The sequence below is a fragment of the Bubalus bubalis genome, chromosome 3, assembly GCF_019923935.1.
Source record: "Bubalus bubalis isolate 160015118507 breed Murrah chromosome 3, NDDB_SH_1, whole genome shotgun sequence".
Classification (NCBI taxonomy): Eukaryota; Metazoa; Chordata; class Mammalia; order Artiodactyla; family Bovidae; genus Bubalus; species Bubalus bubalis.
Genome location: NC_059159.1, coordinates 124,406,759 through 124,431,982, shown reverse-complemented (window position 1 = coordinate 124,431,982; position 25,224 = coordinate 124,406,759). Strand labels below are relative to the sequence as shown.

The window sequence follows — 25,224 nt, the reverse complement described above, 5'->3', positions numbered from 1 at the left end:
TCCATGAGAGAATAAGTTGGTAAGTTGGAGCTTCATTGGTATTAAAAACTTCTGCTTTGCAAAAAACACTGTTAAGAAAATGAAAAGATAAATCACAGATTGGAAGAAAATATTTGTAAAACATCTATTTAATAAAGGACTATTGTGCAAAATATACAAAGGACTCTTCAACTCAACACTAAGAAAACAAACAATTATCCAATTTAAAAGCAGCTTAAAGATCTGGATACCTCAGCAAAAAAGGTATAAAGATGGAAAACAAGGATATCCAAAACATATGAACCCCTAAAACTCAACAAAGAAGGTATCACAAACCAAACAAACTCTCAAACTCAAGATACGAAACTCAAACAATTTTAAAACGGGCAATAGATCTGAACATTGTATCTCATCAAAGAAGATAAGCAGATAGCAATAACCATATGAAAAGATGTCTAACATCATATGTCATTGCTGCTGCTGCTGCTGCTGCTGCTGCTAAGTTGCTTTAGTCGTGTCCAACTCTGTGCAACCCCATAGATGGCAGCCCACCAGGCTCCGCCGTCCCTGGGATTCTCCAGGCAAGAACACTGGAGTGGGTTGCCATTTCCTTTTCCAATGCATGAAAGTGAAAGTGAAGTTGCTCAGTCGTTTCCGACTCTTAGCGACCCCATGGACTGCAGCCTACCAGGCCCCTCTGTCCATGGGATTTTCCAGGCAAGACTACTGGAGTGGGGTGCCATTGCCTTCTCCTCATATGTCATTAAGGAATTTCAAATTAAAACAGCAATGAAATATCACCAAACACCTATCAGAAGGGCTAAATGACAACATCCAGTGCTCGTGATGGTATGGAACAACATTGCTGATGGGAAGGCAACAATGGTATAATCACTTTGGGAGACAGCTTGGCAATTTCTTGCAAAGCTTAACATGGTCCCACCATATGGTCCAACAATCATGATCCTAGGCATTTATCCAACAAAAACTGAAAACTTATGTCTACTCCAAAACTTTCACACAAATACTTAACAGCTTTATTCATAATTGTCCTAAACTGGAGGCTACCCAGGTGTCCTTTAATAGGTTGATGTATAAGCAAACAGTGATATGTGCACTCATACAATGGAATATTATTCAACAATAAAAAGCCACCAAAAGGCTTGGAGGAAATTTAAATACATATTGCTTGGTAAAAGCAGCCAGTCTGAAAAGACGACATAATATGCAATTCCAAGAATTTGACACTCTGGAAAGAGAGTGAAAAGATCCTAGTTGTCAGTGGTTTGGGGGCTGAAGAGAGAAAAGAGTAGGTGGAGCACAGGGGATTTTGAGGAGGGAAAACTATTCTGGGTGATACTGTAATGATGGATACGTGACTTTATGAAGTCAAAATGCATAGACCCCTAAAACTATGGACTTTAGTTGTTAATAATGTACCAATATTGGCCTATAAATTTTAGCAAATGAACTGTATTACTGCAAGATTAAAAATAGAGTAAATTGAGAAGAGGGGCTAATGAGAAGGAATATATGCGAACTCTGTGCTACTTGCTCAATTTTTCTATAAACTTAAAACTGCTCTAAAATATGAAGTTTATTAAGTATTTAAAAAGTAAATTAATGTGGAATCTAAGGGATGACACAAATAAACCTATCTATGAGACAGAAATAAAATCAGAGACATAGAGAATAGATTGGTGTTTGCCAAAGGGGAGGGAGTGGGAGAGGGTTGGATTGGGAGTTTGAGATTAGAATATGCAAACTGATAAATATACAGAACAGATAAACAACAAGGTCCTACTGTACAGCACAGGTAACTACATTCAATATCCTGTGATAAACCATAATGGAAAAGAATTTGAAAAAGAATGTAGGTTTCCTTGGTGGCTCCATGGTAAAGAATCTGCCTGCCAATGCAGGAGACAAGGTTCAATCCCTGGTCCAGGAAGATCCCACTTGCAAGTAAATCTGTGCACCACAACTACTGAGCCTGTGCTCTAGAGCCTGCGAGCTACAGCTAATGAGCCCACGCGCTGCAACTACTAGGCCCACATGCCCTGGAGCCTGCGCTCTGCAACAAGAAGCCACCACAATCAAAAGCCTGTGCACTGCAACAAGAAAGTAGCCCCCGCTCTCCGAAAATAGAGAAAAGCCCATGTAGCAAAGAAGACCCAGCACAGCCAAAAATAAATTAAGAAAATAAAGAAAAAGAACGTAGTACTGAGTCACTTTGCTGTACAGCAGTAATTAACACAATCTTGTAATTCAACTATACTTCAATAAAGTAAAATTTTAAAAGTACATGAGATAATATTATACAAAACATATAACACAGAAAACCAATTCCAGTTTGCCCACTTTTATTCTTAATTCACTGAAATTATTTTTGTCAGGATCACTTTTTAAATGTAAATTATTTGATTTGGGGTCCACATTGCAATTTATTGACTATGGATTCTGCTATTGTAAATTTTAGGGATCGTTATTTTTACTAAGTCACTTTTCTGGGGTCAAATTATGCATGCAAAAGTGTTTTCAAATATAGTTTTCCTTCTGTTAATTTTTAGTTAATGATACATTTTACCATGAGCAGTTTTAACCACTGTAAGTTTTATTTTTTGTGAATTATCTTTCCTACCATATTTACCATGAGGGTCAAAAATGCTGCAGAAAATGCATTTTATTCTTTGATTTACAGAGAAATAATTCTGAATAGATTTTTAGTAAACATGCTGCTTGCTTTTAAATCCCCACAATCCCTACCCCACCCCACTTATGAAATAGAAAAGAATTTTCTTAGATCTACTTATAAGTGACAAGCAGACGAGCCAATAGTGTGATTTTGATAACCTTTCTGGGAACTAAAAGCAAGAGTCCACTCATATATCCTGGTTTGGAACGAAGACTTTTTGTTCTGTCTGTGAATGAAAAACACCAAGACAAGACAGGCTGTGGTAGGTGAACAAATGCTCAGTGCCTCCGAAAGTAACCCGTCTCCTACTCTTCATCTTGGAGTTCTGTGTAGGGAGAGAGCGCTGGTTGTTTCCATAGTTTTCATTCTCCCCTTGCTTAAAAACAGAGACAGTTTGAATATAGGCAGCAATTCACCAAACTAAAAGACTAGAGTTCCCATTCTCTCTTGCAGCTAAGAGTGACCAGACAAAGTTTAGGCCAATGACATGTGAGCAGAAGTGTGGTGTGGGACTCTGGGGAGGTCAGGTGGTCAGATGGAGCTGCCAGGGCTGCACCAGTCCTCTTTGCCTTCATGCCTTCCTCCCTCCTGCATCTGAAATGCAGCAATGGTGGCGGGTTCAGGCTGGAGCCCCAGCAGCCACTTCAGACCATTTTGATGGTAGCAAGTAGGATCTTGGTTCCCCAATCAGGGATTGAACCGGGTCTACAGCAGTGAAGTCCTGGAATCCTAACCACTAGGCCACTAGGGAACTCCCAACGTTTTAATATACAACCAAAAATCTTAGGAAGCCACCTCCCTGGTGGCTGAGATGGTAAAGAATCTGCCTGGAATGCAGGAGACCTGGGTTTGATCCCTGGGTGGTAAAGATCCCCTGGAGAAGGGAATGGCTACCCACTCAGGTATTCTTGCCTGGAGAATTCCATGAACAGAGAAACCTTGGGGGCTACAGTCCGTGGGGTCGAAAAGAGTCAAACATGACTGAGCAACTAAACCACAACACACACACACAACTCTTAGGCAAGTCTATGATTAACCAGCAAAAATTTTTTACAATCACATGCTGCGGTACTGGAGCAGGACAGATCACCCATCACCTTCCATGAAGAGCCAGCCCAGGATGAATACGGACTGCCTGCCTCTAGGGTTCTCTTATATGAGAAAGATATAAATCTCTCTCCCTTGTTTATGCCATTGTTTTGGGTTTGCTGCTGTATGTAGCCAAATCTAATCCTGGCTGAAGCTTTGCCATTGGATCGCTATGTGACCTTGGACAAGACAGGTCTCTCCTCTGGCATATATCCCCTTGTCATAGTGGCACAGGCACCACAAACCAAGTCCAGTGTCCAGGGACAGGACTAGTCTTTCTTGGACCCTCCGGGCTCTCACTTGGAAAGAGGGCGGGCCTCATCCTGGCCCAATCAAGGATGTCTCATGAGTGAAGAGGACACATGGGATAGACAGAGAGGGTGGCTAGTGAGGCTCCCAAGGTCCATGGTGCTTCCCTTGGGGCCTGAAGGTCCTGCTTCTTTGCTCATCTGGGACTCAAGAGCCTTTGCCTTGAAAGTTCACACAAAATAAGTATGCTTGTTTGGTTTTATGATGTTCTTTCCTAGGGCTGCAGTTCTGGTTCTGGACACCAGGGGTCAGGCAGCCTCCTATGTCTGAGGTGCCCACTGAGCTTTTGCGGGGAGCAACTGGGGCAGAGTTATGCATAGGTCCTTTTAGCTGTCCCTCAGCCTCAGAGCTAAATTGATCTCCTGTTACTAGCATTCACCTCCAGACCCAGCTGGTCAAAATCAAGAAAGGGTTTCCCCCCACTTCATCACCGAGCAGTCACTCACCTTGCACCAGGTGCCCTGTAGGTCGGGTATGGTGCTGAAGATGACTGAGTGGTCTCTGCCTGCCAGGAGCTCACAGTCTGGAGGGATATGGACAAAAGCATGAAACCAAGGACATATGAAAGGAGAGTGCCTTTCAAGTGCCTGGGATGAAGCTGTGAGGAAGGAGTCACTTGGTAGGAGAGTCCGAGAGACCTCCCTGGGGTGAAATTGGTAGGGACCAGATGGAGCTTCCCTGATAGCTCAGTTGGTAAAGAATCTGCCTGCAATGCAGGAGACCCCAGTTCAATTCCTGGGTCGGGAAGATCTGCTGGAGAAGGGGTAGGCTACCCACACCAGTATTCTGGCCTGGAGAATTCCATGGATTGTATAGTCTATGGGGTTGCAAGGAGTCAGACATGACTGAGCAACTCACTTCACAGATGACAAGAGGGAGAAGGCACCACTAGGGCAGAGAATGGCAGGCAGAGGTGAGTACGGCCAGAGGGGTAGCAAGGTCGTTGGGACAGCTGGAGTGAGCCCAGGGAGGAGGAGGAGGTCACAGGGAGGAGGGTGGGACTGGATCCTGGAGCCTGTAGACTGTGTTAGCTGTCAGTTCCTCATTGCTCCAAAATTTAGCACCTTAAAACTACAAATATTTAATATCTAACCCAGTGTGGTCTGGGTATCTGTTCATGGCTTAGCTAGGTTGCTCTGCTTCTGGGTGTCTCACAGGCAGGTGCTGTGGCTTCAGTTCGGCTCAACTTGGGGAGGATTTGCTCCCAAGATCATCCACAGGCTGCAGGACTGTGTTTGGACTGAGAGTCTGAGTTCCTGTCTGTTGACCTGAGTGCTCCCTTGGTTCTCTCCTTGTGACAGCTACGCAGGGCAGCTCATAACATGGGGGCTTGCTTCCCCAGATCCAGAGATAGAACAGAGAGAGAGAGAGAGAAGTGGGAAGGGAGGCAGTGAGCAGGAAGGAGGGTCGGAGAGGGAACCCAGGAGAGAGCAGGTAAGAGGGAAGGGACAGATTTTTTGTCATTACATTTTGGAAGTGACCTCTCATCATTCTTGCTGCATCTTGTGGGTCAAAAGCCAGTCACTAACCACTTAGCAGTTGCACTGAAGAGGAAAAGTTAAAATTTTACATAACTTCTGCCTCTGTAACTCAGCTTGCTCCTTGCAAAGTCCAGATCACGTAGGTCACGTAGTCTCAGAAAGTGGGGACTTACAATACTAGAAACTGGAGCTTATCTCACTCACCCTTGTCCTGCTCTTTGCAATAGCCCAGCCCCTGCAAACCCGTAAACCCACTTAATCATGCCTGTCCGTGTATAAAAACTCTGTAACCCCTTTGTTTGGGGCTCAGAGCTTGGAGTGTTAACTCCTCTGGGCCCACCGATGTAATAAACCTGAGTTCTCCAACTCTCCGAGTGTGGTGCTTGGTTTCTCGATTACTGGTTTCTGCAACAGCACAAGGAGTGGAGCTTCTTAGCTGGACATGGAACATGAACTGTGCCCCCTGGAGATGCCCAGGTGGTCGTGTTCAGCAGGCTCACCCCAGGACTGGGAAAAGTGGCCACATTTTGGAAATGACTCGGTGATGAAAAGTGTACCTTCACTCATCATTAGAATAGTAAAAATAAGACTATGAATTAGATGTCATTCGTCATCTGCTGAGTCAGCCAAAAAAGAAAAAAGAACAAAATTTTCCCCAAAGCTGCTGTAACTACAATGCTTGGTGTGGACGAGGGAAGCAGGCACTGAGTCATCAGTGGTGGGAGGGACCCCAAGTCTTCTCCTGGAGGGTGATTTGTGCCGAGTCCCCAGATGCCCTCCCCTTTGACTCAGGGAGTCAGCTTCCAGAAGCCAGAGGCAAGGGCTAGAGATGTGCACAGAGTCCATGTGGGTGGATGGATGCCTTGTATCTAAGAGCCTCACAATGGACACCCCACCTTGTCTGGGAGGGGACCTGGCTCCTCTGGCAGTGGGACACTGCAGACAAGACCCCTTAGTGGGCCATGAACTGAGTTAGTGGATTATGTTAGGGTCCAGAAAAAACAAAACTATTGGAGAGCAGTCTCCCCTGTAAGGATGGGTGTTGCTTCCTGACTTGGTCTCAGCTATGGGGGTGTGAGGACACTGACACACGTGAGGTCCACTCCACATGGTGGGCAGAGGTGGAGTATGAAAACCAGGGTGTAAGTGGCTATTCAAAGATATGGCGACCGTGTACCCAGCTGAAATCTGAAAACCAATTTATACAACAGAACTCACTTTATGATTCCATTTGGCAAATATAAAACACACACACACATGAAAAATGGTGTAGGAAACAGCTATCTCTGGATGCCAGGGTTTTTATAGTCTTCTTTTTTCTCCTTTGGTCTTTTATTTCCTATAACGAATGTCTTTTCCTTTCGGAGTCATAAGGAAAACAATGAAAGGCGGCACACTAGGTAGGGAATAAGAAGTGGAATGAGCATGGCTTTTGCCTTGACCCCTCAGCTTTGTGGCCTCAGTTCCCAAAGGCTGGCCCAGCTAGGCAAGCTGGGTCTCACTGGGTGCAGTGGCCTGGAAGAGCGGAGCCTGTGTCCCCATTGGAGAGGTGAGCAAACTGGACTCAGAGGGGCACACAGCGCTGAGGGGTCGGCCCAGGCCTCCCAGTTCTGCACCCCTTCTGCTCCCTGGCTCCGCCACTGTTTGCAGGCTCTGTCTGGGCTGTGGTGGCCCCCAGTACCCGCCCTAGTCCTTGTGTCTTCCTCCCAGTACTCCTGCCACAGCAGGCGTACTTCCTCAAGCCTTCTCTGCCAACTGGGACCTCACCAACATGAAAGTGGAGAGTGACTGGCCACAGGCTGTCCTGTACCCACACCTACACCCTGTTCTCCATGCACGCTGCCCTGTGGCTGGCAGGAGGGGGTGGTGGTGCAGAGACTCCAAGGCTGGCAGACGGGAGAGGGAGCACCCCTCATTCTTCTGGGTCCTTTCTTACTTACAAAGCACCCAGGTGTATTCACTCCTGGCTGAGTTTCAGGGACAGCCAGAGCCAGGCTGGAACACTGGAGATATCTTCTTTTCTCCAAGTTTCAGCTTCTTTATTTACAAAATAGGGGTTACATGGTGACTGCCACCTGTCCATGGTAGGACTGAATTAGAGCATGTACCTGCAGAGCATGCCACAAGCTGGAAGGGGCTGTGCAGACATCATTTGCTACTTTGAGGAGAGAGGGTGCCATGGCAGAGTGGTGCATAGGGGCCTGGCTTCAGGTTTGGAAAACCGGAGGTGGTGATGCTGCGCTCACATCCCCTTGGCTTACCTGAGTCTATCTGCAGCTGGGGAGCTCGCTCCAGCCAATATAACTCGAGATTCCCCTGCCTGAGGACTCTTTCTGGTACCACAGGAGATTCCTGTCCTGCAAGCTGGCATGAAGGCAGCGCTAATGCCCAGGCAACTCTCCACCTACATGGACAGAGTCAGGTCAGGTGGGAGGTTGTTTTCCAGTGAGACAGAGCCTAGTCACCCACAGCAGGGGCCACTCCTGAAAGCCCCTTCCAGTGACTTTTCTGCTTTCAGGCTCCTTTTTGCCATGTCCTCACTCATGCTTCTTGGAATCATCCCCAAAACAATGTGCCTTGAAGTCCTTGGCTTTGACCTTCTGGACTTGAGTCTCCACAACTGTAAATGCAGGCGATGCTTACCTCATCAAGCCGAGACAAAGCGCATGGAACCTCAAACTGAAGCACCAACAACATACAAACCATACTGGCACAGCAGGAGCTCAGGAAGCGGAGGAAGGGCCATGAGCTGCCTGCCCACAGGCGCAGACAGCTGCTGACAACTGCCACTGGTCATAGTGAGGCTGCGGGGCAATCGAGGAAGAGAAAGGCAACAAGGAAGATGGTGGGAAGCAAGCTTCCGAAGACAGTGATCTGAATGTCACAGGACTAAAGAGAACTGTTAGTCAAGTTAAGGAGGCCTAGAAGACTCCTGCCAAAAGGTTATCATTGGTCATACAAATAACCAGATACCCAGTCAATAGCAGATGAAGTCTTTGTTGTGTCTAGGAATCAGTGCACAGTTGCAATTAAAACTCGCATTTTGTTAAATGTGCAATATACTCTTTCCTGTAAGTTTTAAGTTTCAATTGTTTCATTTTCCAAGATGAAGTGCCCATCATGCCTTGTGGAAGTTATTTCCCCTGAACTATGGGTCTCTATTTAAGTTAGCTATCCCTGTTATCCACCATCCTAGCTGACCAGGTGGAACACCCCCTTTCACCTCCGTCTTCCTCATTGCAAGTAATCTCCATGTGGGCAGGAACCATGCCATATCCTCGTCTGTGAGGCTACAGCACTGGGCAGAGACAGATGGATGGAAGGGTGGGTAGAGGGATGAAGGAATCTACACAAAATAAGCCGTTTATTTAAGGAGGGCTGAGAGTGTCACAAGTACAGGCCCTGGATGATGTTCACGGAGTGTTTCCAGCTGTCCTTCCAGCGCTGAGCCTCTTTCACCTGCAGTGCGGCGTGCTCCTGGACCTTCTTCAGCTCCTCTTCAAATGATGCTAAATATTTCTGGGAGCAAGCAGCAGGAAGAGGCCACATGAGGAAGGACTTCTGGACTGTGCCCCCTAGAGGACACTCAGTGCTCTAGAGGGATGCTGCAACCTGCTGGCGGGTGGCTTGGAACCCATTCCAGGCACTGGCAAGAGTTCCGCAAGTCATTTCTCATGTACTCTGTCCAATAAAGCTCAGGCAGGCCTTGCTGTTTTCCACATTTTGTGGATTGGAAAACTGAGGCTCACAGCTTCGCCTGAGGTTATTTAACTGAGAAGAGACTGAGCAGTGACTAGGCTCCTGGTCCACCTGATTCTGGACTCTGCCCTCCTTCCTAACCACCACACTATAGTCTCCTTGAAGCTCAGGGGTCCTGGCTTCGAGAGGCTGAGCCCACCAGGCCTTAAGTCCTCACTGAACTCAGCAGTGGAATTGTGCCCACTGTCTGGGGCTTAGCTTGGTGGCTGGGGAAGGGCCTGCCTAGGCACTAAGGGGTCTCCAAATACCAGGGTCAGCATATCTCTGGGCAGTACAAGGTTCCTCTCTGGGGCACCAGAACCATAGGTCCAGACATCCTTGGAGTTGCAAGGTCCAGCAGGCACCCTCGGGTGCAACTTCCTCTTTGGGCAGCCCCACTGGTCTAATAGGCCTGGGTCCAATCCTGGCTGTCATTCTTTGTGGCATAGAGGGGACACACTTCTTTATGACTCGGTATCTTCTGCAGTAACGTTGGGACCATTCTACCTTCCTCATAGGCTTGCTACAAGGATCCAGTGGAAGCCCTGTGTTGAGAACAGAAGCTGCAGCAGCTGCTCAGTAATTATTCCACCCATCATCACTCACTGCTCCCGTGGCCTCCAAGCCTCTGACTACTCTGTCCCCTCACACTGTCTCGACTGTTCTCTGGAGAGCCTTCCTTTGCCCTCCAGTCTGGGCTCCTGTGGCTCTGGGGCTCACGCCATGAGACCTGAGCTATTGCTGGAACTGGACAGGAGCTGTGGCCTGTGTCCTGGTGCCTGAGAATGTTGGCTGTCACCAGTGCTGTGCCCTGGGGTACTCTGATGTGTGTCACCTGCTCCATCTGACCAGATGCCAGGGTGCCTGGTGACGACAAGCTCCCCCCCTCCTTCCCAAGGCAGCACTCCCTGGGGTGCACCCCCTCCACCTCGTCTCTTCACTCACCAGGTAGACAGCATCTCGGGCTTCCACGGATGCCAGGTGGCCCAGTGTTGTTTTGGTGGTTGTGATACACGGTGTTTTCCGGAGGAGAATCTTGTTTTGGATGGTGACTTCAGTAGGTTTGATTCCTGGCCACTTTCTACAAATAAACACGCATGAAAAGTCCTGAAGGCTTAGCTTCATCATTTACTGTGCACCCTCCATCTCTGGTGGAAATGGTTAACATTTCTTTAAAAAAAAATGATCATACTTTAAATGCCTTAATTAAAAGAAAAACCCTGAGCATTTAAGATTAAGCTTCTTCAAGTTCTTTTCGGCATTTTCATACAGCTTATATCCATGTGTATAGACAGTTGGGTTCTGCATGGGGAAGGGGAATCCCATGCCTCTAGGGCTTTCCCTTTTCTGGATCTCGGTTTCCTTATCACTCGCCCAGCCAGGTGCCAGTCACCAGTTCCTGGCTTGCTTTTCCTACCATGATAAAAAACCACTGCTGACAATTTAGCTGGGTAAATCACTGCCTTACTTCTTTCAGAGTCACATTCCTGGGGTACAGGGGATAAGCACTTTTATAGCTCTTGTCATACATGACAGACAGCTGTAGTGAATCCCACTACTGCCTGCAATCTGAGAAGGTACCCCACACTAGGACAGGCCTCTCTTTATTTGGGGGTTCCTTCATGGGTCCTTATCAAACTAACAGCTGCTGAGCTCTTAGTAGGTGCCACGGGCACTTCAAGCACAATCTCATTGAGCTTTCTCGTCATAATATCATGTAAGGGAGGCTGCCATGCCCATTTCACAGATGAGGAAATTGAGGCTTAGGACACAAAGCCTTTCCAAAGTCATCAGGTCTGTCTGACTTCAGAGCTCGTGCCCCTCACCATTCCACCACACCACCCCCAGCAAACACAGCCATGTGTGGTATTCACCCCTGCTCTCAGCTCTCACCTGCTCCCCCGTTCAATCAGGGGCTTCTCACTCTCTTCCTCCAGGGACAGCCCGGTGAGTTTCCTCCGTATTAGGATTGAGGTTTTCTGTTTGGGGGGCTCCATCTCTGGCAAGCAAGAGATGGGTTACTGATGGGGGCCTCATCCACAGCCTGATATCAAGGGGACCCCCGACCTTACATTTACAGAAATGAAACCTTGCTCCCCTCTTCCACACTTAAAGAGTCTCAGGCAGGAGGGTTAAAGCTGGAATATGTGAGATGTGGTTTGGGTGTGCATCCCAGCTCCAAAATCCTATGTATGATGCTCTGACCTTCTCGCAGCTTCTATGAGCTCCTGAATATGCTTTTTGGAGACTTCTTTGGTTCATAGTAGCTCAAAGGGGTCCTGAACTAAGAATTTCTCCTGGAATGAACACATTCAAGGTTGTCTTTCTCGTGTCTGGCTCACTGACCTGCCATTTGACATGGAGAGAAAGGGACTCTGTTCCTGGAGTGAGACCAGCAGGCCAGAGCAGCTCTCTGCACCCTGGTCTGCAGGCATGGCAGGGCCAGGTCACTTGGCTCAGAAGCCCTAGTTACAGAGCAGGTGAGGACCTCATGGGCCGGATGCAGGGGGTCTTCCTGGCCCAGGGGTTCCCTCCAAGGTGCCGAGGCTGCCTCCCTGCTGGCTCCACTGCCTGTTCCCTCTCTAGTCTGAATCCCAGTATCTCTGCAGGCTCCGCTTTCCCAAACCAGGCTCACACTTGCCAAAGAGACCCCCACTACTAGACAGTGGCTAGCACCCCAGCATGCACATACATTTTGACCTAGGAAATCCACTTCTAGGAAGTTGTTGAGAAATATCGATGCAGATGTTCCTTCCAGCACGATTAGAGGAGTGAAAAGCTAGACATGGCCCGTATGCACCAGCAGGGGATTAACTAATAAAATAAGATGCACAGCAACTGGAAGTGCTCACGGAAATGGTGACTGGCTTGGCCAGCATCCGCCCAAGGGGAAATTAGGTTACAAAGGAGCACACACCTGTGATCCACCCTCCCATCTCCCCACTGATATACACACAGGCCTGTGAACAAAGGGAAATGACCAGGAGGAGGACAGCCAATGTTACCAGCACCTATTTCAGGAGGGAGGACCATATTCTTCTCTTTCTTTGTAACTCATATTGAATTTCTTATTTTACTATAAAAATAGTCATTGTCTTTGCAATCCAAACTTAAAAAATAAAAATAATATATTTTAATTACTTAATAGATGAGAGATAAATGGACAATATTTAATATGATTTGAGTCTTTGCATAGTTATAAAAAGCAGTTCACATAGTATAAAAAATTTAAACATCATCTAATGGGGAAAAAGACTTTAGAAATCTCTCACAATGCCACTCACCAGAGGTGGTCATCAACAGTCAGGTACCTGTTTCTCGGGCTCTGCTTTTCTCATTTTGTCCCTCTTTGCCTCTGTTCCTCTCACACAGATTCATTTATATACAAGTGAGGGTGCATGCTTATGTCACCTATGTGTTTTTTAAAACAGTATTTCAGGTAAGTATAATTGTCACCTTGCTTTTTCCCGTGACAGTATTCCTTCAGCTGTCTCCAGCTGGCACGTAGAGACCTACCACACCCACCTGAACAGCTGCATAGAATTCCCTCCTGTATCTGGACCATAATTTATCCAATCCTTTATACATGGATATTAACACTGTTTACAATTCTTTGCAATTTCAAGCATTGCTGTGAAGAATATGCTTGAAAATATATCTTCGGAAAAGTATGCAAGTATTTCTGCCAGATAAGTTCCCAGGGTTAGAACGGCTAGGTCCAAGCACACACGTTCAGGACTTTGAGAGCTTGTTTGGAGGTTCTAGCAGGGGAGCGCAGCTACTCGTATACCCTTGACCGAAGACCGGTCCTCCTCTAGAGGGGATGGTCGTCCTCTTCGACCGAGCGCGCAGCTTCGGGAGGGACGCACATGGAGCGGTGAGGGAGGAAGGGGACACCCGCCTAGCCAGCCAGATCAGCCGAATCAACCCTGGCGATCAATGGGGTGACAGATGTCGCAACCAGATCGCCCTCACATCCAACGTTCAGGACTTTGAAGTCACTGACAGAGGGTTCTCCAGGAGAAGGGGTGGAGGTACACTTTTCTGAGGGGCTCTGCAGTGCTGGGGCTTCCTGCCTCACCAGTGCTGAATTTAAAAGCTTTGCCAGGCTCTTGGTGAGAAATGGTATCTTAACAATGTTTATATTTGCACTTTTCATCATTGGTGAAGTCAAGCATCTTTCAACATTTATTGACCTTTTGAATTGCATGTGTTTGCCCTGTTTACAAACTTGACCTGTTAAGAATTCTTCATACCACAGGAATACCAGGCCATTCTCTGACCTATTAGTTATTAGAAATATTTTTCCAGTTTGTGGTTTGTCCTTCCATCTTTTGACATTTTCCCTTACTTTTGTTTTGGCCACAGGGAGGTACACACCATTCCTTTACAGCTTCTAGCTCTCAAACTTAGGAAAGTTGTCCTTACCCCAAGATTATGAAAATATTTAGTATTAGGATTTCATTTTTTATATGTAATCTGACTCATTGGGGATTTGCTTTTTTAGTTACAAAAAGATAATTTTAATTAAAAAAAGAAACAAAAAATTCATCAGTCCCCTCAATAGAGTATCTATTTTCATACTGGTGGAGTTGGGGGAAAGCAGACTCCTCCAGATCCATCACCTATGTCACCAACCCCCTGGGGCCAGGGCACAAAGGCCAGTGGGGCACATACTTGCAACCTGGACATCGTCAATGGTGACCACCTCATCCAACTGCAGCAGGAACTTCTCAGTGAAGGTGGCCAAGGTGGCTATGAAAAACCGGGCGTATTTCCTTATGCATTCCTGGAGGAAACACGGGGAGCATGGTGCTATAAGGAGAGGGCCCTGCCTCCAAAGGCAGGCCAAAGATGGGTTTGGAGAGCGATGTGTGAGACAAAACCAGGGCCATGAGTCAACTGTGTCAAAGTTAACAAGCATCTGATCTTTCTCCAGGAGGCTTCTCCTAAGAGCGGCTTGAAGATAGGAAATGATTCTGCAATGGCCAAGGGACACACACAGACAATTTACCAAAGAGGAAAGAAAACTTGACATGGATCTTGGGAGAAAAAATTTCTCATTACTAATTAATTTAGAAAATTTAAAATGCAAGTTAAAACAGCCAATAAAGACCATCTCCACCTATAAAACCTGCCCACTTTCATGCCCTGCTTTGGCCAGGGTGCCAGCATAGGGCCGGGCTCAGTGCTGCTGGTGGGCTGTCAGCTCGGGAGGGCAGGGCAGCCCTCAGCACCTAGACATGGGAGTAGAAGGCACTACTGACCTCCAGCTTCTCCTTGGTTACCACAATCAAGGCGTCCAAATCTCCCTGCCTCTTCTCTTCCACTTGACATAGAGACTCCATATCTTGGAGCTGTGCAGGGTGTCCAAGATTTGGGTGGAGCTTCTGGGCATTTTCATCCTTCAGACAATCCAGAAATCAGTGGGGTTTTTGACCTGGTCTTGAGGTCAGGACTAAGAAGTCACTGGCCTATGTCCTCTGCCAATTATGGCCATGATGTGTGCATTGACCTGGGTGTGTGTGAAGGGCTGTGGATACGCAGAGGAGTGGCAGGGTATGCAAGACTGAGGCATGCCTGGAGCCACCTCCCAGGGTTAGCAAGTGAGAGAGCCGAGCATCTTCCCCAGGACAATCAGGGATTCAGTCCAATAAAATCAACAGCATGAACGTCCCCTGGTTCCAAGGACCAAGTGGACAATCATTGTTGATCTCAAGGCCCACAGCCCCACAGAACCAGCCAACCTACCTGTTATATCCAACAAGGAACGTGCTGAATCCTTTCCATGAAGGAGCTGTTGGCTCGGCTCTTATCTTTCCAGGGCCTAGTGTCCCCCACCCCCACCCAGTAATCCCCGGCCTGGCCCAACTCCTTCCTGGGACTCAGTTCTGCTGATGCCCCGCCTCTATGTCTGAACTCCCAGGGTGATCCCGGTGGCCCCACCTTCCTTTTCTCCAGCTCTTCCTGGTAATTCAAGAACTGTCCTCGGATATCTTTGGTGGAAGCGCAACATTTTTTCCAATGGTGCTCCTTGAAATTCTCCATCACCAGCCAACACACCTGGGGCAGAAGCTCCTCAAATCTCCTCATCTGGGCCCGTAATTCTGTAGGAATTGGGGGTGGGGGCCAGGGGAGAGGACTGAGCAGAGCCAAGCTGCTGAGGCCATCTCTCCAACAAAGGCTTAATGCAGTTTCCAAAAGAGAAAGGCTTGGGTTACAGTGCGGCAATAGCTATTCCATCAAAAGGGGTCCTGTGGGCAAACCGGTATTAAAGATACTGGATTAAGCAAGTTCAAAGGACTTCTCACACTGTAGGACTTGCCAGCACTTTATAAACTGCACTGCATCTTTCAGCAGTTCTATTTCATCCATTCTCTCTTCAAATAGTACCTTGATCCAAGTCTCCTCCTCTCCCTATGGACCTCTAAGTAGATGCATGCCAGACCTACTTTTTCCTTCCTCTCTCTTCACCTCTTTCCTGTATTTCTAGTCCTTTGTTTTTCTGTGTTACATTTTTGGTTATTTTCTTTGGCACTAAAGCCACTCATAATTTTAAAATGTCAACGATTTATTTTTCCAATATACATAAGCTTTATTTGGTTCTCTTTATTTGGTTCTCTTTACTTGGTGGACTTCCCTGGTGGCTCAGATGGTAACGTGTCTGCCTACAATGCAGAAGACCCGGGTTCAATCCCTGTGTCGGGAAGGTCCTCTGGAGAAGGAAATGGCAACCTACTCCAGTATTCTTGCCTGGAAAATCCCATAAACAGAGGAGCCTGGTAGGCTACAGTCCATGGGGTCACAAAGAGTCAGGTATGACTGAGCGACCTCACTTTACTTGGTTCATATTTACTTGCTCACTTTAATAGTCTTCTGCTCCTTACTCATATTTCTAATTTCCTCTTTTATTTAACTCGAAATAATTACTGTATTTTATAGTCTGTGTCTTGATACATTCAATATCTGAAGTCCTTACTGATCTCATTCTGTTGCCTCATGCTGAAGGTACCTTTTTGCTGTGGTGTGTGTGTGTGTGTTTTGTTTTACAGTGAGCTCTTATTTGGGGGCATTTTATGTGTGGGAATCTCTGGAGGCCTGAATTGAAAGTAGGCTTCTCTGGAGAGGATCTGTAGTATCTCTACCAAAGAAGCATCCGGGCATGACACACTCAAAATCATTTTAAGCTATCATCTAGAAATCTTTTGGATGATCCACAAACACAAAGTTGATTTCAGGTTTATCTAAGTGCAACTTCAGTTTAAATACCACAAAAGGGCTGACTTATAGTTACAGATTCTCATTAGAGTTTTTCCCCTTTGTCCAGTGCCATGGTTTATAACAAGACACTTTCCTTCTAGTCAGTGGGGGAGGAGGTTTTGGTTTCTGTCTCATTCCCTTGACTCTGCAGATGGAGCCCTGTGGAGTCCCAATTTTCTGTGGTTTGTGCCCTTTCAGGCTGTACACCTTGGGTGGTCTGGGGCTTGGTCTCTGTTCCCAGTGACCTGGAAGCCATGAAAACAGAGGCTCAAGTGGACCTGAGAGTCAGCCAAGCCCTCAAGGCAATAGCCAGAGTTACTGCTCAGCTTATCTGTGTTCCTATTCTCACTTAATCTTGAGGCCTTAAGTGTTTCATACTTTACAGCTAGCTCATCCATGCATTTAAAAGTTTATCACAAAACAGTTATATCCAGGATTTTTACATGTTTTCAGTGGGAGAGTTGCTCAGGATACTTGACTCCCTGTAGGAAATGGAAGTCTTCATTTCATGTGAACTGTCAGCCTTCCTGGGAGGGACATGATCTGCAGCATTTCCCAAACCCATGTGACCATGGAACCTTTCTTTTGATGAAGATCACATAGGATGGAACCCCACAGAGTTCAAGTGGGGAAGCTCTGAGCTAGAGAAACCAAATGCTGCCTGTGGTTTCAATTCCAGTCATTCTACAACTACAGGAATGAGAGCCATTGTTGATTTCCCCTGTATACGGCAAGGCTGTGAGGGGCTTAGTCCTCAAAAAGGCCTTGCATGGTGGATGTTATCCTTGTCTCCATTTACAGGCAAGGGGAGGTGACTTGGTCAATGTCATACAGCTGGGGAATGGCAGTGCTGGGTCTTGATCTCAGGTCTGGCTACCCCCTAATCCTCTCCCTCTTCTACCCCTGCTGGCCCTCAACCCATAGCAGGCCTGTACTGGGCCCTAAGGTTCCCTGCCTTACAAGTAGACATAATTAGGACTTAATGACTGCAAAAACAAATATGGCTGTGGACGTGGAGAATTGGGCAAGGAGAGGGGCAGCTATGGGTGTGTTTTCACAGCTCCTTTTATGTTGTTATAATCAACATAAATGGCAAGATACATCCTGCCTGCCTGTTTTCATGTCCCTGCGCTCTAGGAGGCTATGTCTATCAAGTTCATCTCAGCCCAGGCACATGGTAGACACGGTGGAAGGATTCTTCAAACGATTAAACACAGAGGCACCGTATGACCCAGCAATTCTACTCCTAGTTATACACCCAAGAGAAATGAAATCATACATCCACACACAACATGCACGTGAATGTTTAGAGCAGCGCCATCCATAACCGCCAAACAGTGGATACAGCCAAATGTCTATCACTGAACAAATAAACAAACTATGGTATATGCACGCTATGGAATATGATTCAGCCATAAAAAGGCTACATGACATTTACTAACACTGGATGAACAGAGAGGAGGTCAGTGGCTGCTGAGGGCTGGGAACATGATAGAGGGACAGAGGTTCTGAAATTCACAGTGGCGACGGCTGCCCAACTCTGTGAATATATTAGAATCCACTGAATTTCAAAGTATCTTCCCACTAGCTATCTATCTTACATTTGTGTGCGTGCTCAGTTGCTTGGTCATGTCCGATTCTTTGCGATCCTTTAAATTGTAGCCTGAATTGTAGCAGGCTTCTCTGTCCACAGGATTTCCCAGGCAAGAACACTGGAGTGGGTTCTCATTTCTTCCTCCAGGGGATCTCCCTGACCCAGGGACTGAACCCGCATCTCCTGCACTGCAGGCAGATTCTCACATGGTAGTGTATATATGTCAATCCTAATCTCCCAGTTCATCCCATCCTCCCTTCCCTCCCTATTTCGTTGAGTGAATATCTCAATAAAGCTGTAAAAAATTTTCAAAGAGTGAAACATTTTTAGTGATACAAATCACTATACTTCTCAAGAAAAATCGACTTTTTGCGGGGAGGGCATTGTTTTTTCCCCAGTTAAATCTAATCAAGGTTTTTACCTAATTCTAAGATGTCAGGTTTTCACAGGGAGGCTCTTCTGCCTCATGTGACCTCCAGGTCAGGAGGGCATCATTCTGGCTGTGAGTGGCCACCCTCTTTCTGTAGCCCCACCTGCCACCTGCCTATGGTGGTCACCTGGCCACACCTACCTATGAGGCAGGAGTTGTAGTAATTGTCTGTCTGGCTGTGGTACTCCAGGATCTTCTTACAGATGTTCTCTGCACACTGGTCGAAGGTTTCGTACATGCAGTCGGGCCTGGTGACTGAGCGTTTCTCTTTGCGGTAAAACTCCTACGGGAGAGGGTTGACAGTGTGGGTGCCAGGCCCCTCTCCAGGGGGCTCTGGCCCAAGATCCTGGCATCCTCCTCTGTGCTCTCCTCACCCCTTGGTCTTCTCAACTGCTGTCCCCCACGCTGGGGTCTCTCCTCCTCCCTGTCTGTCCCTGTCACCACTGTCAGTGTCTAGGGCTACGCGAGACACAAGCAAGTCAATGGTAAAGTCTGTGCATCCTTCAAGACTAAGATGGGTCTTCCACCCATGAGACCAAGAGCTTTCTATGGAGTGCCAAGCTGGGCCACTAACACAGATGACCCAGAGCTCTGCTCCAAAGACTCACACCCAGGGATGCCATCACATGTCATTCTTGGCTGGGTGCTGGCCACTCAGGGGCAGAGACCAGGCTTGTTCCTGGTATCGGGTATGCTAAATATCTGACACACAGGACCCAAGAAAAGTTTGGTGGCTGAATACATGGGTAATGGATAAGCTTTAATTCTAGGATGGAAAACACCACACAAGGTGACAGAAGCTGGGTAGCTGTGGTCACGGGGGCTGTAGTCCCCTTTATTCAGTTTCACCCAAAGGTCATTATTGGCAGAAGGAGGGGGAGAGCCCACTGGGGGCATGTGGCCAGCAGATGGCAGAAGGGCAGGCAGGGCCCTCACCTCCGCGACCGCCAGCAGATGCTCGTTGCTCTCCCAAAGCAGGCTCAGGACGATGCCTTTAAAATCCCTGCAACACACAGGGGGCAGATCCCTGAGAGGACTTGTCTAATCACACTAAATGGTGTGGACAAGACCAAACGGACACAACATTCCGAGTACTCAGCAGCCCAGCCAGAACTGGACTTGGACAGCTTGGGATGCCCAAGCATGCTCCCACCTCGTATTTCTATTTGTCTAGTTGAATGCCTCTTGCTTGCGCCAAGCTGTGTTTGGCCCCTTCCAAGTGTCTCTGTTCTCTTTTGTTCCTCATTACTCCTTGGAATTACTCACTCTTGCCCCAGGGCCACTGCTCACACTGATTCCTCTCCAGGGAACACAAATAACTTTCCTCTTGGTTACATTTGCTTTTCCTCCGACCCTGGCTCAGTGGCAGTCCCTGACTGCCTCGTTCCAATGCCCTGAGCAGCTCTCAGCTTTATAGCCTCCCCGTAGGGGCTCTGGGGATTGATATGTGTGACTGGCTGATTGATTAACCCCATCTCTCCCAGCAGCTGGTAAAGTCCACCAGGACACACAGTGTGTCTGTTTTCGTTCACCATAGAATCCCCTGTCCAGTGCCTGCACCTATCAGTGTCTCTGTCTTGGTTGAGAGAAGAAAGAATGATTTCTTATAAATATTAATCAAATGAGCAGGACTGCCTGTAGGACCAAACATCCTCCTTCTGATACATCTGGCCTTTAGGCTGACTGTGCACACCAGGTGCTTTACTGAACAAATCTGCCCAGATCTAGCGAATATTCCTGTCAGTAAGGTCAACTGTCTCAATACCAAGAGTGAAATAAGGGACTGATGTGTTAGAACCGCACATACCTGGAGGACAACTATTTTTTCAAAATTTCTGTAAAGTGATGCAGTGACTGTTTTACATACACATCATTTTTGACCAGTTTCTAAAATATATGTGTATATATATTTTTAAATTCCCTCAAATTTAAAAATAAAATGGAGAAGGAAATGGCAACCCACTCTAGTATTCTTGCCTGGAGAATCCCATGGACAGAGGAGCCTGGCAGGCTATAGTCCATGGGCTTGCAAAGAGTCAGATACAACTTAGAGACTAAACCACCACCAAACTAAAAAAAGGGACTTCTCTGGTGGTCCAGTGGTTAAGACCCTATTCTTCCACTGCAGGGGGCACAGGTCCAATTCCCTGTTGGGGAACTAAGATCCTGCATGCCTCTTGGCCAAAAAACATGTGTGTGTTTGTGTGTGTGATGTGCTCTTTCATTTACAAATTCGCTCATCATAATTAAAGAAAATTAGAAATAAGCTGAAAAGCAAGATGGAAAAATTAATGCTAACATTTACTATATTTCCTTCTGCTGATGTTTAAATTGGTTTGGAATTAGGTTCATGTGCTTTTTACATTCTGCACCCTTTAAAGTGTTCCCCCTACATTATGCTATCATTTTAAATGGCTGTGTAACACCACTGGGTATGTATGTACTGTGTTTACAATCCCCTATTTTTGGACTTTAGGTTTTCCCCCCATTTTTAGCTAGGATAAAAAGCATTGCATGGTACATCTTCATGCAAATGTTTCCTTCCTGAGAGATGGTTTCTTTGGGAGAGGGACCCATGGAGCTGCACAAAAGGTATAATTCATGGCTTTCACCACTACTTTTCCCAACCCTTTCTAGGAAGAGAGTTTGCTCTCTGTTGACTCTGACAAAAGTTGCCTTTGAGAAGAATATCAGGTTCTTCTATATGCGTTCACTATACCTTTCCCAGTTTCTGTTGCATGACTCATGCTGCTGGCATGGCTTTATTAAGGATAATTTGGAACTTTATTGGCTTCTTGGGAAAACAAGATCTCCCTAAACTGGCTCTTCTAAGACCTCTCCCTCCCTGCCCGCACCCCCCTACCCCGCCATCAACACCTCTGCTCTTTCTTCCCCATTTTGCCACCTCCCACCTTCCCTTCAGTTGCCTGGTTTCCTCTGATATGTCCCCCTCTACAGTGCTACCTCCTCCATCTCTCTGTCCTTCCTGTCAGACCTTTCCCTTCCCACTCCAGCCCTCAACTCCCTACAGCTGCTTGAATTAAGTTTAGGCCCCTGACCCTATCAAGGCTCTCAAGGGACTGAGGCACTCCTGAAAGCAACTGCCTGAGGCTAAAGGGGAAAAGAGGCTAGTGAGAAGCCTGCTGGACATTTCACCCACTCATATGTGCTCTAGAATTCAAAAACTCTTAAAATTATTTATGTGAGTTCAACAAGAAGTTGTCCTTCTTGCGATGGGACATAATTGGAAACACTGATAGATAAAAAAGGCTTTGACTGAAATGTCATATGGACAGCAATGTATAAGATCGGACATGATCAAACATTTTAAAGAAACTAAGGTTGACTTGATGGGGACGATGCTTTTAAGCCCTCTTTGGAAAATCAACCTGGCACCTGGTTTATGGGGTTCCCAGCTTCATAGGTGGGTAAGGAAAACCTTACAGTATTGCGGGGACCTTAAGAAGAGAGGATTTCACCCAAATCTATAGGTACTGTGGGTGAAATCTGACTTGTCTTCCTAGTCTCAAGAGGCTTTTAAGAGTCTAATCTGAGATTATTTATGAAAAGTTCCAGCAATGCAAACATAAAAGTTTTGGTGATCAGTTACCACTCTTGCTGCATTTATGTAAATAATCAGGCCAAATCTAAAGAGACCAGACTTGTTTCATAAACAAGAATCAAAAAGAAGGGCAACAGAAATTTTACATTTCAATAACTATAGCACTCTCTTGTGATTAGTAAATCCTAACCCTATTTGTTAGCTTTGAGGATTCATGACTTCCCTGGAAACTGGACCAGATCTTGCCATCACACATGTTTTGTCAATTCTTATCAAATCTCAACTCTTCTGCTGTTGTTTAGTCACTGAGTCACGTCTGACTCTTTTGTGACCTCATTTGAGGACTGTAGCCCACCAGGCATCTCTGTCCACGGGATTTCCCAGGCAAGAATATTCGAGTGAGCTGCCATTCCCTTCTCCAGGCTCAATTCTTCTAGCCTCCTTTATATCTGGCTACAACTCCTCATATTAATATTTCTAATTTTTCTCCCACCCTCCTGACTTTATGTCACTGAGAACTGAACCCTAAATGTTTAGGTCCCTGTTGGGACTTGCAATTGTTCTATAGCTGGCTTTTCCTCCAGGATCCAAAGAAGCCCTGCCAGGTGGAACTGGGTGATGGGCAACTGGAATGCGAGGAGCTGCTCCCAAGTGGGCCACTCTGGGGCTTCAGACCCAACGTCTATAAAGCTCCTTGACTGGCTGCCCTACGACCAAGCCACAAGAGATGGAGCAGGTGCCCTTTAATAAACAAAAGGTGACTGAACAGAAATAAACAGATTGTTCAAAGGAAAGAAGAATGTCTTCTTGAAGAATGCCTAAATTTGGTGAAAATGTCTCTCAATAAATTTATGTGAAATAGGCTGAGACAAACAGACCTTGGCCCTTACCAGTCCCCTCGCAGACCTGCTCTGTCCCTCTCCAGCTTATTTTCCCCTCAGTGGAGTCAGATTTAGCTGCCAAGTGACAAAGATGACAGGTTAAAATGGAGTTAAAGGAAATGGCATTGACACTTACTCCGCTGGAGGAGGCTTGTCACCGAGCACCTGATACTTTCTATCCAGTCGGTTGGGCTTGGTGTACCGCGTGACGCTGTGGGGCAAAGGTGGGTTAGTGCTCTGCAAGCTGGAGACAGACACAAGCAGATCTGAGTCTGTGGGAGCCCTACCCAGACCTGCCTGTGCAGTCCAGCCCTTCAAGCTGCTGCCCCACCCCTCGACAGCTCTGCACGCAGCCTTATAGTAGGAATGGAGCCCTAACCACTGAAACCCACACAAGGCCGGGAGGAGGGACGGAGGGGCTCCAGCCCTGAAAGTATAATCCTTGCTTCCCTGTGGTGAGGACCCAAAGAAACACAGGTTGAGAGCCGCAGGTAGGGATGCCAAATTTTCAAATAAAAGCACATATTAAATTTGAATTTCTTAACACATTATAAACCAACTATACTTCAATAACATAAATGTTTAAATAAACTTGAATTTCATATAAGCAATAAGCAATTTTTCACATACACACCATGTATTATTTGGGACATACTCATATTAAAAAATGTGTTGTTTTTCTGAAATTCAAATGTAACTGGACATCCTGAATTTTCATCTGGCAGCCTTAGCAGCATGTATATTTCACTGGTAACCACTGAGAGATTGATTATACAAATGGACAATGGCTATACCTTATATAAATAGAGAACCCTGGCTGATAAGCTGTAACAACCTGCCTAGGACACCAAGCCCTTAGCTACAATAAACATTCAGGAAGCCGGCCTGCTGGAAGTCAGACTTGCAGGAAGACAATTGTTATCTTTAGTAACAATCCAGGAAGCCAATAATACCCCCTGTAACAATCAGCCCCACAGGGCCAGGACCTGCTCAGTACCTGACAGCTCCCTTAGATTCTGTCCCTGCTTCCGATTCAGGATGAACAAGTCAAATACATACCCCTAACCATCACACAGGATGCCCACTGCTCTTGGGCCTCCTCCAGCCTTCCCAGGGCAGCCACCACCAACAGGGCACATCTGAAGCCTTCCCTTTTCTCCACTACACCCCTTTCCCACTCCCTTGCCTGCCTTTGTGTCATCTGCTAAAACGGAAGTGAGAGTGGCTGATTCCCTGGTTGTAGAAAGCTCTGCATAGTCTTTGCTTTTCCCATTTGGTTGGTCTTTATTTCCACACTGCAGATGGCAGGCCTGTTCAAAAAGACTTTCTGGATGTACGCAAAGCAGGAATCTCTTCAGTGTCACTTCCTCAAAACCAATAATTAAACTAGGTCAATAATGGCTCATCAAAGACTCAGAAAGTCAGGTCAGCCCTGTGGCTTCTGTCATCCACCTTCTATAAAATCGGTGTCAGGGGCCATCCAGGGCCCATGCTCACTGAGCCATGAGTCTAACGACCCTGACAGGGCATAGTGGGCAGAACACATGGCCAGGATGCAGAGACCCAGAGCTCCCAAGACTCCGTGATGTCATCCAAGGAATGCCACCTCCAAGGTCACGCCCTCTGACAGAAACAGTGTGTATGGGATGTAGCTGTCACTGTGGATAACCACCCAACGCCCTACAGGTTCTTAGGGTGGAGGGCTGTGAGAGTCAAGCCACTGGGCAGGGATGAGAATAGACCTGTCTAAAGCTGGCTTTGGATTTGGCCCCTTGCAGGGTCCCAACTTGGAAGGTCCCTATTTGGAGAGTCTGTGAGCACAGGAGACACATTCTGAGGACATGGGCTGGCAAAGGGTAGCCTCTGGCCTCCATCTGGGGGTCGGGGTTGAGTCTGGGGAGGGGAGACTGCAGGCAGCCTAGCCTCTCTACCTTGCTACCGAGGTGGCACTGGCGATGGACAAGTCCTTCTTCAAGGAGTGCTCTGCTCGGTTCCGGAGTCGCCTCAAGGCTTTGGGTGATGGGTACCCAGGAGAACAACAGAGGATCCAAGGTGAGGAGGGACCAGGTGGCACCCCCAGCTACCCCACTGTCAGCACCTAAATCCACAGGCCTGTCTGCCCCTACCTGTCTGGGACCGTTCTTTGTCGCACTGAAGGGTTGAGGACTTTGAGTCAGGAAACCTGAAACCAAAGGAAAGGATGTGA

General features: G+C 46.9%; 1 protein-coding gene across 11 annotated transcripts in view; it reads right to left on the bottom strand.

Annotated features, from left to right (window-relative positions):
- Positions 1-8,890: 8,890 nt before the first annotated feature.
- Positions 8,891-25,224, bottom strand: part of CCDC180 (coiled-coil domain containing 180) — a 72,885-nt gene continuing 56,551 nt past the window's right edge. For 3 of the 11 annotated variants that reach the window (XM_044940055.2, XM_044940056.2, XM_044940061.2), the window contains 11 exons: positions 25,145-25,200; positions 24,950-25,028; positions 23,155-23,229; positions 19,512-19,578; positions 18,717-18,858; positions 15,238-15,398; positions 14,559-14,696; positions 13,969-14,080; positions 11,185-11,290; positions 10,237-10,372; positions 8,891-9,072 (listed from right to left, as the gene is read on the bottom strand). In XM_044940055.2, the coding sequence (XP_044795990.2) occupies positions 8,941-9,072; positions 10,237-10,372; positions 11,185-11,290; positions 13,969-14,080; positions 14,559-14,696; positions 15,238-15,398; positions 18,717-18,858; positions 19,512-19,578; positions 23,155-23,229; positions 24,950-25,028; positions 25,145-25,200 (1,204 nt within the window). In that variant the 3' untranslated portion in view covers positions 8,891-8,940. Of the gene's footprint in view, positions 9,073-10,236; positions 10,373-11,184; positions 12,703-13,968; positions 14,081-14,558; positions 14,697-15,237; positions 15,399-18,716; positions 18,859-19,511; positions 19,579-23,154; positions 23,230-24,949; positions 25,029-25,144; positions 25,201-25,224 lie in introns of those variants that run through there. The other 8 variants (XM_044940057.2, XR_006549999.2, XM_044940058.2 and 5 more) reach the window with 8 other exon arrangements.